The 15425-nt window shown below is 38.9% G+C and overlaps 1 protein-coding gene across 2 annotated transcripts in view; it reads left to right on the top strand.

The window, feature by feature from the left end:
- Window positions 1–15425, top strand: part of FBN1 (fibrillin 1) — a gene marked incomplete at both ends in the record, with an annotated part of 146511 nt that overhangs the window by 102405 nt on the left and 28681 nt on the right. For both annotated transcript variants that reach the window (XM_079541146.1, XM_079541145.1), the window contains 11 exons: window positions 6345–6467; window positions 7044–7166; window positions 8961–9086; window positions 10576–10698; window positions 11293–11415; window positions 12227–12391; window positions 12793–12861; window positions 12975–13100; window positions 13283–13405; window positions 13907–14065; window positions 14963–15034. In XM_079541146.1, the coding sequence (XP_079397272.1) occupies window positions 6345–6467; window positions 7044–7166; window positions 8961–9086; window positions 10576–10698; window positions 11293–11415; window positions 12227–12391; window positions 12793–12861; window positions 12975–13100; window positions 13283–13405; window positions 13907–14065; window positions 14963–15034 (1332 nt within the window). The remainder of the gene's footprint in view (window positions 1–6344; window positions 6468–7043; window positions 7167–8960; window positions 9087–10575; window positions 10699–11292; window positions 11416–12226; window positions 12392–12792; window positions 12862–12974; window positions 13101–13282; window positions 13406–13906; window positions 14066–14962; window positions 15035–15425) is intronic.

Consider the following 15425-nt stretch of genomic DNA (forward strand, 5'->3'; position numbering starts at 1 on the left):
TGAAAAAAAAAATTACAAAAATGTGTTCAATGGGAGGTTCTCTGTTTCGTGAGAACAACTAAATAACATCCTCTGGGTTCCATTACAGTTTTGTCTAAATATTTCATCTCCCTTGTCATTAGTGATTGTTTCCATTTTAACAAATAAACATGTTTTTTTTCCCCAATCATTTAACAGGATTCAGAATCCACCCACTGACTTACATTCCCATCCCACACAGATGTTATTCCCCCCTCCTCCTGGGTTCTCACTAAAAATGTGAACTGAGCTTAGTAACAAATATAAAATTTAAAATATTTTATGCATAATTTATACATTGTAAATGCAGAATTCTGAGGTAAAGTGCTACAGAAGGCTTAATTTCCATTTACAAAGCAAACTGTGACAAGACTGACACAGAGCAGTTCATTTTAGATTTTTCTAGGCAGGCAGTGGTACATAGCCACTAGAGAAAAGATTGCAAGCTTTCCCCTATCCTAGTTCCAGACTGCTGAGCTTCATGACAAATTTCTCTGCTTTTTCTGTTAATAAAGTATTTGTGTGTTTGTGCAGAGATTAAATTCTGTATTGGCACTTGCATTTGCATTTTGTGATTCATCGCCACTCTGGAGCATTGCCTGTAAATTTGCAATATTTCACTGTTGATGCAGAGTCTTAAATTTCCTTGCTCTGATACTTTCACAGAGGAAAATATTTTTCTCTGACTCGCCCCCACCCATCTTTGCCAGTCAGAGTTGTGTGCTCCTAGTGTAGCTCTGTTTGGACACACTTAAGGTCGGGGTGCACAAAGTCAAGCTGAGTGAGTGGAACTTGGGGACCGAAGTTGCCTGAGACATTCATCAAATCAAAACCAGAGATGATCAGATAGTCAGTTGGCCTTCTCCACAGTGTGCCTTTGGGATTGGAGAGCTGGAGCTGGTTGCTGCCCTGATGACTTCATGAGGGCCGTGGTGGTACTGTGTCAGGAAAAGCTGGAAGTGGGTGTATGACCATGGCCTTGGTGAGGTGGCCCTTCGGTGTTTAAAGCTACTTGCTATCACTCAATAATGATAATCATAGAGTGAGTGCACACTATTCAATACTTACATGACTCAAAAGAACATAGCTAAAAAGATAAAGGTACCTGATAAGGTGAAAAGAACAGATAAGCCCTGGCATGTGCCCTCAGAACTAGGTCCATGACACTTGTACAGTGTGCTTACCGCTCTCCCCTCCCTTTGGCTTCTTGCCCTTCATAGTACATTGTGCTTCAGTCTGATGGCACAAGAGAATTCTGATATCAGTGAAACACATACATTTCCCGTTATGAATTTGGGAGCAGGCTGTATCAGGCCAAATACCAAAAAATGATAATGTTAAGATGTTGCCCGCCAAATGGGGGTACTACAGAAGGAGAGTATTGTGAGTAGGCATCTGTCCAGCAACAACATACTGCTCCCCAAGATGGTGATGTAAGGCAAGAACTGATCTGCCCCTTGTGAAATTCCAAGAGGAACTCGTGGTGCAGTGTGCTAAATAAAATCTAAGAGTGATTCCCAAAGAATAAAACAATCTTACAGGCACTGAGCTAGACTAGAGAAATTTTCCATATATATTTCTACTCATTATGTTACAGTGAGCAATAAGCTGAAATTCATGGTCTTCTCCTTTCTGAAAAGTATTCCCCTCTTCATGGCTGCCTTTACTCACCTGATTACATGGGCAGCATCCCAGAAGGAGGAAATGCCTCGTGACTTCCATCAGACAACCAGCCTGGTGGGAATTGGGCCCAGGCCTGGAATACCAGTGGAACGTCAGTGGAATAGAATGCACAGATCTGCAAAGAGTGCCAAAAAAAATTAAAAAGCCAAAAAATGCTTAAGGGATTTGCATAATTCTTGACCAGCAGCGCTAATTTATAGGCAGACACTAAATTCACACTTTGCTGAGAAACGTTATAGGCTATTGAATCCACAGGGAAACTAAACAGCAAATGTACACTAAGTACCTCGATGCCTTCGTGTGCTATGACAGATGTGTGAATTGTCATGGCATGGATTAGTGTTTACTCACACTGTTCAAATACAGAATTTCCTCTGATTTTGGATGTTTCCAGAGAACAAGTGAGAATAAAGTTATTTATTTCTGCGCTACTCCTTGAATGATTTTTAATGATCCACTTGCAGACTGTGTGGGGATTCTCCATGCAGATTCTGTCTGTCTCATGCATTCAATTGCCGTATTTGCAAGCATACTGCCTATACAACAGGTATATATTAAGTGTGCATTTCTGCTGCACATGTATAGCCCTGAAAACTTGGGCCTCTGTGATTAATGGAAGACATGCATTATTAATTGCCGAAGGCTTAAGAGAAAAAATATTTGTCCAGAGAAGAGAACTAAAGAAGCCAACAAAATAGGGTGACTGACATTTTTTTTTTTCCCCATAGTGCTTGGGATTGTTATGATGTCAGATCTGCATATTATTTATCATGCGTATTCTCATCTGTTTTAGGCAGACAACTCCCTTAGTATTAATGGGAGTTGTGCAATTACAAAGCTGAGAACATGTGTGCAGCAGGACTGGGGCACAGTGGGACTGGCTGAGGATGCAGTGTCAGTCTTGGATTGGAATGTCTTTATTTTCTTTGGCTTGTCACAGCCACATACTGGAGGCAGAAGTAGAAGGTTGATATAAATCAGTGACTCATTCTTTTACTCTTAAATGAAAATCCCACTGAAGTCAATAGGAATAGGACATCCTTGTGTTAAACACTGAGTAGCATCCTCGTGTGTGCTCTTTGGGTCTTGATACCTTTGCTCATACTGAGTAATGCCTTACTCTTCAAACAATTGCATGAAAAGAGTTGGAGCTATTTGAAGAGTAGTACTGTTTGTACTGCCATGCAGACAGCACAATCTGGACTCTTGCTCTTATTAAAGATATTTATGTTGTATTAATTTTTCCCCTGCAGAGCTCAACTTCTCCTTTTTCTTTCGTTCTGTGAAGTCATAATTCAATACTTATGGCAACATAAATCCATATTAAGCTCCAGTATAAGCAGGCATAAATTCCATTGATTTTACTGCCCCATTTACACAGGACCATGTTTGGTCTGAGATCTCTTCTGCCTTGGAAATAATTGCAGTGCAATAAATTTAGGCTTAAACTTCAGCTGTGCAATGAAAGGAGAGAATTGGGATTACAGTAAAGTAACGAGTGAGTTAAAAACAGATAGATTTGAAAATAAGTAAAATCTGGGACAAAGCTAGTGATGGTATGTTATATACTTCAATCAGCTTTCATCTAAATATATGAAAGTTTTTTCATGCATCAATGAAATAATCCCTACAACGTACCTCTAAAGGTAGTTGGTATTAGAAAATATATTTGGCATGGCATTCCCCATTTGATCTTTACCCAGGCAAAAAAGCATTGATTTCTTTTTTTTTTTTTTTTTTTTTTTTTTGTGTGTGTGTGGATAAAAGCTAAAAAAGGATCTCAGGATTTTGTTCAAAGCAAGTGGAATGGCATTTCAGTGGGTGATATCTGAGAAAGCTGATCCCATTATTAATACCTCTGTTTGGATATACATTTGTGCTCACAACTTTCATCCCGCAGAAGATTCCAAGCCTTTTAGCCTTTGTGGCAGATAGCTGACACAAAGTGAACAAGAAGGGTGGTGGGGAAGGTGCTCAGCCCATAAGCTGTGAGGAGGTGCAGCAATTTCTTTCTCTTCGACTGGGAGATAATAGTGGAGACTCTTGGGTGCAAGCTGTTAGTGAACCAGTGCAAAATGGGATGGAGACGCTTCATGTAGAGTTGCAAATTGTTTTTAGATTGCCTTAAAATTGAGCCTGAACATGACTTCATTGTGGCGTAGCTGTTGCATGCAAGTTTCTGTTTGCATTTGCTGGCGGTTTAGAAGAATTCTTGGCAGAAGTATCTCGACTGATGATGATTTTTGTTGTTTTGTTGTGCTTCAAAGGGTATAAGGAAGCATGTGATTGTTTCAAAGCATCAAATAATGAAACGCAGAGCAATCACAATGTTAGTTGAGGTTTAACAGTTTGGTTTTAAAAATCACGTAAAGGTTAAAATATAGAGTGTTTGCCTCAGCTTTTTTATGTCAATGTTATACCATAACTGACCTCTAGAAATTCCTTTTAGTCTTTCCCTTCGGTCCAAGCCAAAATGAGTGTTTTGTTTTTTTTCTGACCACCCTGAAGATTTTTAACAGACGCTAGTTTCCTGTTAGGGTGATGTTATCGGCATATGAGTTTCTGCACATGATGAAGGCAAATATGCTCTGAGTTTGTCTGCTCCTGGCACTTCTCTTTTTAAAAGAGTTTTTGAAAGTAAGTGTCCATTTGTATGTTTTCAAGCTTGTTGGTGCAGTCAGCATTCATTAGTAGTAGATTCCAGCTGCCAGACTTAGATCTGTGTCTGGACTTCAATATTCGGATTATGGGAATACTCATGTCTGGAGTTTTGATTCAGCGTCTTGTTTACAAAAAAACTCAGAGGAATAAGATTAGATGCAGTTTCCCTACATAGACTGAAGCAGTCAGTGTGTTCGGGTAATTTCTGGACCTGAGAATTTAATAGTTGGATGAAAGATGTGTTATCTGCTTCTCAGAGCAACATGTAGCTTTTGTGAAAAGACAGAATATATGTGTAGGGCATTAAAAAAGGACATCAAGCCTTACGTCTAAAGAAGGTGGGCAGAAAACCTAAGGGCTATAAAAGAAATGGCTAAGATCTTATCTGGACAGTCTCCCCAGTAGCTCCACTCTTTTGCCCTCCTTAAGGAGCTAATTGCTTTTAGGTACTACGATAGGTGAGTTTTAAGGGTTTGGGGCCCCCAGTGACTGCTAACTGGTTGGTGGCTCATACCCTTTCTTAATTATCTTCCCAATAGGGATCTGAGCTGGATTTTTATGTATGGAATAGTGCGTAGTTAGTGTGATTGTTTTCCCTTTCCATCAGATTTGTACAAAATATCATGCTTTGGCTTACTGCAATAGCAAAGGCATCTGTGAGTGCTAAAAAAATGATAAAAATATGAAGTGATTTGATGTGAATTCTAGATAATTTACATCCTATATATTTGTAAAGCACAGTTATATCTTGGTTATAGAAAGCTCTGTAAAATCCATAGCTCAGATGTGTAAGAAAACTTCTGATGGATTTGTTTTAGTTACCAATAGTAATTTCTGAAAACTTTGCCTTTGAGTTTATACATTCTCCAAGTACTTATACGGGCCATTAATATTGTTTTATGACAAGGAAGAGTGGAGTTCAGTTTAGTTTTTTTTTCTGTCTATAAATTTTGACATTGCCAGAGAATGCCTGAGAATCAAAATAATGTGAAAAAAGCAAATATTCAAGTAGAATGTGCTGGCATGAATGCGTTATATTAAAGCTTGGATTGCTTGCTGCCTGGTATCTCTACGGATGAGGATGTTAACCTTTTTTTCACTGTGTTAATAAACTGCATGCCTAGTAATTTTTGCCTCCATCAGCTATCTCATCAAATACAGTGATAGAGCCCATCCTCCACCTTCCACACAGTATCTGGCAGAGCAGAACCTGGCTTCATTAACTATCTGGGAATAATCCTAGGAGTCTGCAGATGGTAGCCAGCTGGTGTTATCAGCATCCTTGAAGATACCTGTGGGGAACATGGGTGTGCTATGTTTCAGGAGTCTCTGTGCAGTAGTCCCTCTGAGACCATTTAGTAAACGATGCACTGCAGAGCCACCTGAGTCCTTCTCTGTAGACCCCAGGATAGGCAGATGGGAATGCTGTTGTCTTACACACACACACATACACACACTTAGCTCTGCGCTCACAATGTGCCAGTAAATTGTAGTGGTGTCTCTGAGTTGTCAAGGCAGCACAGGTCCTCATGTCATCAGCTCTTAGTCAGCAGGTTTGACCCATAACCTGTGGGAAAGCTGCTTGACAGACATGCATCCCTGGATGCCAAACATCTGCTGTGGTAATCTTTATAGTTCTTAGTCCTCTACTTCCCAAAGACTGTCCACATCTTCTTTGTGAATGCACTGAATGTTATGCTACTTGCTTCCTCCTCAGTTGTAAAAAGCATTGGAGTGGAATGCAGAAACACTGCTTTAAATACCTATCAGAAAAATAGGTGGTAAGCCAGCACATGTGAAACGCACTGCATGCTTCTTTGCTCTTTGTAATTTTACTTTTCCTCTGCATCACTTCTAAATGTCATTTTGTAAAGAAGTGGTGATTTGTGTTCATGTTCTCTTTCCTGAGAAATAACTGTATCAGTAGTCTGTCTATGAGAAAGTTTGATCCATGAGCTCTTCAAACATCTCTGTGTTTACAGATATCAATGAGTGTGAAATTGGAGCCCATAACTGTGATAGACACGCCGTTTGTACAAACACACCAGGAAGTTTTAAATGTAGCTGCAGCAGCGGCTGGATTGGAAATGGTATCAAATGCACAGGTGAGAGTTGTATGCATTTCTATTTATTTGTAAGGTCTGATCAATACCGTAGCTCAGCAACTCTGGAAAAACAGTACCACACCTACAAATTGAGAAGAGAAACTGTTATTCTGCTTTGTTAGGTCAATTTGACATGATCCGTTGTAGGGCAAATTCTCTGCCATGGTAACTGAAATCAACATTATCTCATGTTTGGCTTTTGAAACAGTGGAAGTGGACTGGACCATGGGGAGAGACAGTGTGTCCTTAGGAGCAGCTTGTGGCTCTGCTGTGGATTGAGAGGTCTCTCAGTACTTCCTGTGAATACAAGATATAACCCAGAAGTTCTTAACCTGAGGGTGCCATTTGGCTTCCTCACTCACACTTACCTTGTCAGACTGCTTTGCTGGCCTGCAAATAAGTTCTGCCTGCTTTTCCAATCAGATGGTTCCACAGATATGTAGGTTTTATTATAGACATAATTATTTTAAGTAGAGGTTCTGTCTGCCATATGCTATTTAAAGTGTGTATTTGTGCTGAGTCAGTTTTGTTTTGTTGACTAATGTTGCTTTTTAAAAAATTATTATTATTTTGAAGATCTGGATGAGTGCTCCAATGGAACCCACATGTGTAGCCCACATGCTGACTGCAAGAATACAATGGGCTCTTACCGCTGCCTATGTAAAGAAGGTTATACTGGGGATGGCTTCACTTGTACAGGTGAGCTTTCTTAGCAACAAGAGAAGTACCATGCTTGAATATTCACCTGGCACTTACTTTTATTGGTATTAAAATTTAAGCACAGATATCAGTGAATTAATATTCACAGTGTAAACTGTGATTTTGTACTCATAATTTCCATTCAGCTGGAATATAAAATGCGACTCAGTTCAAGGACTGTGTTGTATTAAGTCTGATGGTCCCAGTATTCAGTTGCTATTTCAGAGGATAGCATTTAAGCTGCAGCAAGTGCCCAAAGAGATTGTAAGATTTCCATCTTTGGAATTACTAGGAACTCAGCTGGGCAAAGCTGTGAGCAATCTGATCTAATTTTAAAATTAATCTTCTCTATGGCAGAGGCTGGACCAGGTGACCTCCAATGGTCCTTTACGACCTAAGTTAGTCTGTGATTCAATGTCAGATTAGAAAAAACAGCCACCTTTTAAAGATTTGAAATTATTGTTGAATGTCATCCTCCACTGTGTTCTAATTCATTTAAGTTGCCAAAACTTGAAAGGTACTGCGTATTATACCTGGCCTAAAGCAGTTGCTTTTTTCTCTTCATAAAATGAAAGTTTTCATTGACCTTTTCTTGCTAGTGGATTGCAAACATTAAAACAGTGCTTGGTCATATAATTTATCCAATTTGTAGACCAGTTCATTGGCTGCCAATATTGATAATTAAGTAGTGGGGCATGTGTATTAAAATAATCGTATAAACTTCCTAAAATGTTTTTCCATAAGGAAGTTTCTATTGTCGGAGCTCTTTACTGCATCACCCTGAAAGGTGGTGTCAAGACACAGTGCTGACATGCTGAAACCTCATTTTATGAACTGTAAATGTTACTGTAAAACACTGCTAGAGAGCTGAGTTTCCCACCCTCACTTACGTCTTCTGCTTTGAAGAACAGTACAGCTCACGTAGACTTGGTCATCAGGAACCCAGCTAACACTAACAAATTCAGTGTTGCTGGTAACGCTATATGGAGAGGGGTCCTGTTCAGTATAAAGCCATGTGATAAGGCATTCGCTGGGCCAGATTTTCAGCTAGTGCAAATCCGCAGCACTTTATGAATGATAGCAGTTTTCATGACATCTGAGAAAATGGCTCCACAGGTTTAAGGCCGAATTTGAATTATTAATTCAGTCTCTATAATTTAGTCCTGAATCTGATTCATCTCCTCAGTGGCCTCCATAACCTGCACACTGCCAGCTGCAACACGTGGGTTGTGATGCATAAAATGTCAGCTAGAAAATAATGGCCACAGTCTATCTGAAGGGTCAGGTAACCCAGTACTACCAAGACGGCTTTTCTCAACTGTTTAATTCCAATTTGATTTTGGTTATATTTTCACCTCAGTGCCACTTTGCTAGTGTTTTATGTTTGGCATAGAGACCATCTATTACTGGACCTGTTTATTTCACAGTAAATCTCTTATCTCCCTTGCTGCCACTAGGCCTTTCTGTAATAGAAGTCATAACAATAATAAAACAGACATGCTTGTTCTGAATCTAAATTTGACCATGTGTACTGCCTCCAGTTTCTGTTAACTGCAGATATGTTAGCAGTCTGTCTCTCTAGCTCAGTTTGTTTTTTGTTAGAAGCTGCATTTTCCTAATGTAGAAAATATACCAAGCTGTTGCATGTAATAGCTTGTAAGCCTAAGTAGACTATAGTTTCTTCTGCATGTGCAGAATTGTTAAAATCCTTGAACACTGCATGCTGTAGCTGAAACAAGTGTTGTGGAGAACACTGTGTTTACTGTAAACCTGCAATTTCTCTTCCTTTTACAGACCTAGATGAATGCTCCGAAAACTTGAATCTCTGTGAAAATGGGCAGTGCCTCAATGCCCCAGGAGGGTATCGCTGTGAATGTGATATGGGATTTTTGCCAAGTCTGGATGGGAAAGCATGTGAAGGTAATTCGCCATAAGCTTTGAACAACATTCAGCAAACTCTGCCTTAATAACACTTTATGTCTGAAAAATCTTGCAATTGGTTGCAGTTATGGTTGCGTTGAGAACTGCCTGAAAATTGTCATTAGTTTTTTGGTTTTTTCATTTATAGTCATTTAAACAGAAAAAGGTTGCTAATATTTATTATGAGCCCTTGTGTCTTCATCAACCTGTTCTATACAGAGAAAAAGTTTTTGGAGACTGTCTTACCACATATTATTTGTGGTGTGATTGGTGATCCAAATGACTTGGTCAACAGCCATTTTATCTTGGTTAGTCTGCAAGCAGTTCTTAATTTTATTCATTAAAATTAAGCAGAAAAAGTTTTATTTTGGCTTTGTGTATGTGAAGCTGAAAAACACTGGTTTTGTAGCTAGCACAGTGAATCCGTTTTGAGAGCTTCTGCCATGTGCAGAATCAGAATTTGAAGCCTTGCAGAAAGTTTTTGTACTATCTTGAAAGTAATCTGTCACTTACCTGTATTTAATTAAGGTCATGTTCTCAGTAGTAACATTTGAAATCCGCAGTTTGTGCGGCACTTATCAGTTCAGTCAGTTAAGAAGCAGCAGCCATATCATCTGACATACTAATAAGAACTGATATTTGATGGAGTTCATAAGTGCACCTCTATAAATAGGATTTTTCCCCTCAGAAGTGTTCTGTGCATTATTTTAAGTAATCTACCAAGAGAAATAATTTATGAGCTTGAATTTTTCTGTAAACTAAAACAATATTAGGTTTCATAGTGTTTCATGCAACAATTTACTTAGAAAGCTTTTAGCTAACTTTAAATAGCTTATATAGAGTTTAATTCCTGTTGCTATAACAGTCTATCCTGGATGTCTTGGATGTGCAGACTAAATGCAGGATTTTAAGGTTCTTTGTAAACACTCTTCTTTTTATCATATCAAATTAGTTGTTCTTTGTGCAGTGCAGCATTCCTTAAATGCTGAATTGGATATCATGATTTGAACAAAGCACACAAAAGTGAGCTCCAGGTGCCAAACTCAAAATCTGTCAAATGCGGGAACCTGAATATTAGTATTGACTTTTGTTGGTTATTTATTTATTTATTGATTTAATTTTGTTTCACTGAAGTCCTGCTTTCTGGAGATGGCTGCTGATTTAGGAAAAACTTCTTGTTTAAAGCTTATCTCCTGCCATGTTTAATTTTGCTAGTTGTCAGGTTAGCCCACTAACAAGCTCAGATTGTTCCTGGCATGGCTTCTAGTGACACTGAAAAGAGCCTTTTGCCCAAAACAAAGGCTATGGATTAGGTTACTTAGGCCTCAAATATTAATCTTGCATGTTTGTTTTTTTTTTTTTCTCTTACCCAATGCTCAGGAGCCGTTGGCTTCCAGATTCATGTTTTCTGAACCTTTTTGTAGTTTCTTGTACCTGTATTAAAAAGTTAAAGGAAATTCATACTTTTCCCCTCCTATTTCTCTGTCAGATATTGATGAGTGCTCACTTCCTAACATCTGTGTCTATGGAACTTGTCATAACCTTCCTGGACTTTTCCGATGCGAGTGTGAAGTGGGCTATGAGTTGGACAGAAGTGGTGGTAATTGCACAGGTAAAGATGATTTTGAACAGCATGCTTTTTAATTTTCTGTTAATGTTATTATCAACTCCAAAGGAAATTCTATTAAAAATCTGTACATATCAGTTTGGATATAAGGAAAATGCACCCTTCCCTACTGTATAGCACAGAAAGAAAAGGCAGCGCGGACTGTACTATGGATACTAGTGGCTTTCTCTACTCTTTCCCATTCTTTGTCAGCCTCCAATATCACACTGCCTTACGTAAAGAAGGAAAGAAATACAAGATAACAGTTCTGCCTGTTCACATCTTCCAGGCAGAGATTTGTTGTGCCCTGTAGTTTCCATTCACCATACTGTATTGTAAGCAGTGAGCTTGCTATCTAGCTTTCCTTTAAGTATTTCTGAATACTGTATGTGAATTCATAGATTATGTTTCCACTTTTTTTCACAGTGCAATGAAGAATTGATTTTAGGCTAGTGTTATACTTCTAGAGTGTGTGTGTACATTTTAAAGCTTCTTGGATATCAGTACTTGAGAGCTAATGGATTTATGGTAGTCAGTGTAGTTGGTATATTGATAGTGTCCATGTGTATTTGCTTACCTCCTGCTGTTTTTTTCTTGCAGATGTTAATGAATGTGCAGATCCCACAACCTGCATTAGTGGTACATGTGTCAATACGGCTGGTAGTTACACCTGTGAGTGCCCTCCAGATTTTGAGCTGAATCCCACCCGCGTTGGCTGTGTTGGTAAGGATTGCATTCATTAACAAGTGAAGTTGCACAGAAAGGCTGTAAGGCTAACTGTTAGGGATAAAGTTCTAGGTCATGGAAGAGGGCTAGAACAAACTCTCACCCCACTGCCCTTGGCTTTAAAAGTTCTAATAGTGCCGTAGAAATATGTCCAGAGTGATGTAGCGTGCCAGCAGGGCCTTATCAGAGCCAACACCTTGGGGCTTGTTATAAGTGTCCAATTTAAAGAAGGCATGAGACAGTTTTAAAATTCAACAACCTTAAACCAACATCCAGTTGGACGCAGGATGGTAGGCAAATGAAGCTGTGGCACAAAGCCACTCATGCTCTTGTAGTATTGAGTGCATCTTGGCTAGATGCAGCTTTCATGACCAATGGAAGAGCTCTTGTATTAGAGTCTAACTGCTTGGTACTCCTCTGATATTTTTTGGCTTTTATTTTAAGTGAGCACAGAGATGCTAAAAAAGTTCAAATGTATTTAAAATTCCTAATGTGTAGATGTTTTCATTCTGGAAAGGATGTACAAATGTGGGTGACAATGTAAATAACAATGAGAAAAGACCTGGCTGAACTTCCCCTGGTATATTGAATAAATTCCCTGCTTTGTGAAAAGTACAACAATGGAGCAAAGGGATGGGGCAGTACTGTCCTATCTAAGAGAGGAAGGCTGGATCCTCATGGACAGCACAAGTTACCTTCTGTGAATGTCCTACAAAAAAGGAGGGCTTTCTAAGAATATGCTTATGATATATTTTTGTTACTTGCTTTCTTCTCTGGTAATGTTTGTTATTATGTGCATTCCAAACAGATACACGATCAGGCAACTGTTACCTGGACATTAAAACTCGTGGAGATAATGGTGGTACCTTCTGCAGCAATGAAATTGGAGTGGGTGTTTCTAAGGCTTCCTGTTGCTGCTCCCTGGGCAGAGCTTGGGGAGTTCCCTGTGAACAGTGCCCATCTGTGAACACAAGTAAGTCAGCTTTCCCTGGTTAGAGTTAACAATGCATCTTTTTTTTGTTTTGTCTTGTTTTTCTCATTTAGCCAGGTAACTCAAGTCCTGGTGTGGTTATTTGTTGTACATGCAGGGAAGAGGTTCCTGGAGAACCTCAGCAACTGTTAATCAAAACTTTTACACGCCTTTCAAAAAAATTATCTATTAAGAATATTATCGTCACTTCTGTGTATGTATTCTATTACATAAAACACTTGGCAATACAAAATGGAATAACAGCTGTAAAACCTAATGTTGATATCTGGTTATCTAGTATCTTTACCTTTAAATTTTCCTGAAATAATTTGACTAATTTTCAAAGGTAATTACGCTGAAAATGTTTCTACTATTGCAGATTCATAATTCTGTTTTGTTTTCAGCTGAGTATAAGGTTCTTTGCCCTGGAGGAGAAGGATTCCGACCGAACCCTATTACAGTTATATTAGAGGGTAATGTTTACATTTTCCTATTTTTATACATCTAAAACTATAAAACTCTTCAGGGAGTGTTATTTTCATGGAAAAGCATGAATGAGATAATGTCTGTGAATTTGTTTGAACAGATATTGATGAATGTCAAGAACTGCCTGGGCTCTGCCAAGGAGGAAAGTGTATTAATACATTTGGTAGCTTCCAGTGTCAGTGTCCATCAGGTTACTATTTGAATGAGGAGACTCGAGTATGTGATGGTACGTAGCATTCACTTAACTATTCTGCTGCTTTTATTTGTATAAAATGATGAAAAATCAACGTGTAGCAGAATTGATCTCTCCTTGAAAATGAACCTTAGGTATTGCTGAATCATTTTTATTTTTGGAAGCATAATGAGAAAATTGCTGTGGCCACTCACTGCCTTTTTGTTCTCTTCTAGATGTGAATGAGTGTGATACACCTGGCATTTGTGGACCTGGCACGTGTTACAATACTGTTGGGAACTACACCTGCATCTGTCCTCCTGATTACATGCAAGTCAATGGAGGGAACAACTGTATGGGTATGTAGGCTTTTTGAAGCTTTATCTTCACGCTTTGGGCCAGGGCTGTAACTGGCACAGATCAGAATTATTCCTCAAATGTAGTTATATGAGAGTTAACTGAACAAAAGATCAAGCTTCTTTCACTAATTTTATTGCGTGAATCATAGTTGATCACTTTTATTAGGTTTTTTAGTATCTCATCATCAGAATTACTCCTTTGATTTGATATTTTCTGTGTTCATTCCTTCCAATTTTCACCTCAGCTTTTCAGTTAAAAGCTTCTGCAGGTAAAACTAAAACTAGAAAAAAATTCTAAAACTAGAAAAAATTTCAAAAACTAGAAATTTTGTAGGAACAGATTTTAATGTAGTATTTTACAGTGCCACAACATCTACTTGACAGGCATCTAAAAAATACATACATTAGGAGGTAGCTCCTAAGCCCTTCAGTTCATCATCGTCCATAAGAGCTGCTAATGCATTGTCCTTTTGTTTTGTTTTGTCTTTTTCATTTTTACAGATATGAGAAGAAGTCTATGCTACAGAAATTATTATGCTGACAATCAAACCTGTGATGGCGAGCTACTCTTTAATATGACCAAGAAAATGTGCTGTTGTTCGTACAACATTGGACGTGCATGGAATAAGCCTTGTGAACAGTGTCCTATCCCTAGCACTGGTACTTTCTTTTCCTCATTGCAAAGCGATGTCAAAGCTTTAGTAACATGTTTACTGATAGCAGATGCAATCTTGTTAGAGAAAGAGATTACTTTTGGTCAGTGTGGAATCAGCCCTAGTCACAATCAAGGTGTATATTTAAATCCTTTTGGAGTGGTGTGTGTGCCTCTGTGACAGTTTCTCTGTGTGAGAGATTTCACTTGCCTCTTTGCAAATGCCTATTACTCAAGGCATACTGAAGCAGGCACAAAACTGGCATTGCTCCAACAAATATTGTATGTGCCACGCTGTGCCCTGACTGCTGATTGCCACAGGGGGCCTTTCTGTTCACTGTTACAGAAGTACCTCAGTGTCTCCTGAGAATGATCTGTGTCAAACACCTACATATAAGATGTAGCAGTTTCTGGATGTATTGTGTGGGATACAGGAATCCTCCACACTGATTTAGACCTAGTAATTGAGCCTAGGACTTCCCATTCTGTTATGAGTTGGTTTGCTTCAAGAACAGACTTCCTAGACAATTAATTGGATAACTTCCAACTTATGGTTCAGATTTTTTAAAGTCAGATCTGACTTGTACACAGAAAATGTAATGCAAAGATAAGCACACGCACAGGAAAACCAGGATGTGAGCCCAAGTTTTCTGCATCTTTGTATATATGCTGTTCTCAGGGGCCTTTGAATAGAACCTGCATGTGTTCCAGGCACATCACAGTGTGAGCCCTCGAGGTCTGCATACTTCTGTGTGTCCTGCAGGTGCTTAAAAGCAGAATAAGAAAATTCTTAGACAATAGATGTAGTGAATTTTGGACTGCAGGTTAAGGATATAGTGAATTTTTGGCTGTTGATTAACTCAAAATATGCTTTATTTTCTCACTGTTTTGTTTTCCTGTTGCAGATGAGTTTTCTACACTCTGTGGAAGTCAAAGGCCTGGATTCTTCATTGACATTTACACAGGATTACCAGTTGGTGGGTTGTGATTTCTGTTCTGAACTAAACTCTATACTACCTCTGTCCAAGGAAGAGAGGAAGTTTCCTTTCCCAGTTATTTATTTCAAACAGTGTAATGGTGTTGAACCTTCCATCTAGCTCTGAATCTGCAAGCTTTCTGTATAGCTCCTCCTAGCTGGCAGCAATGATTATTGCTGCTTGTTATTAAGGCAAAATAAAGCTCTAAAGAAATTGTCATCAGGCCTACAGCAGGGCACAGATTACCAAGCATACAAGGACTGGGAGTAAGGCCAATCAGCATTTGGTCTGGGTAGAATGAGGAGTCTTTCCTGGGACTAAAGCACGGATTTAATTTGACATTTCACACCATTCCCCAAGTGTATTGGTTTGACACAAAAATCCTTTCTTC

Source organism: Tetrao urogallus, assembly GCF_951394365.1.
Source record: "Tetrao urogallus genome assembly, chromosome: 11".
Lineage (NCBI taxonomy): Eukaryota > Metazoa > Chordata > Aves > Galliformes > Phasianidae > Tetrao > Tetrao urogallus.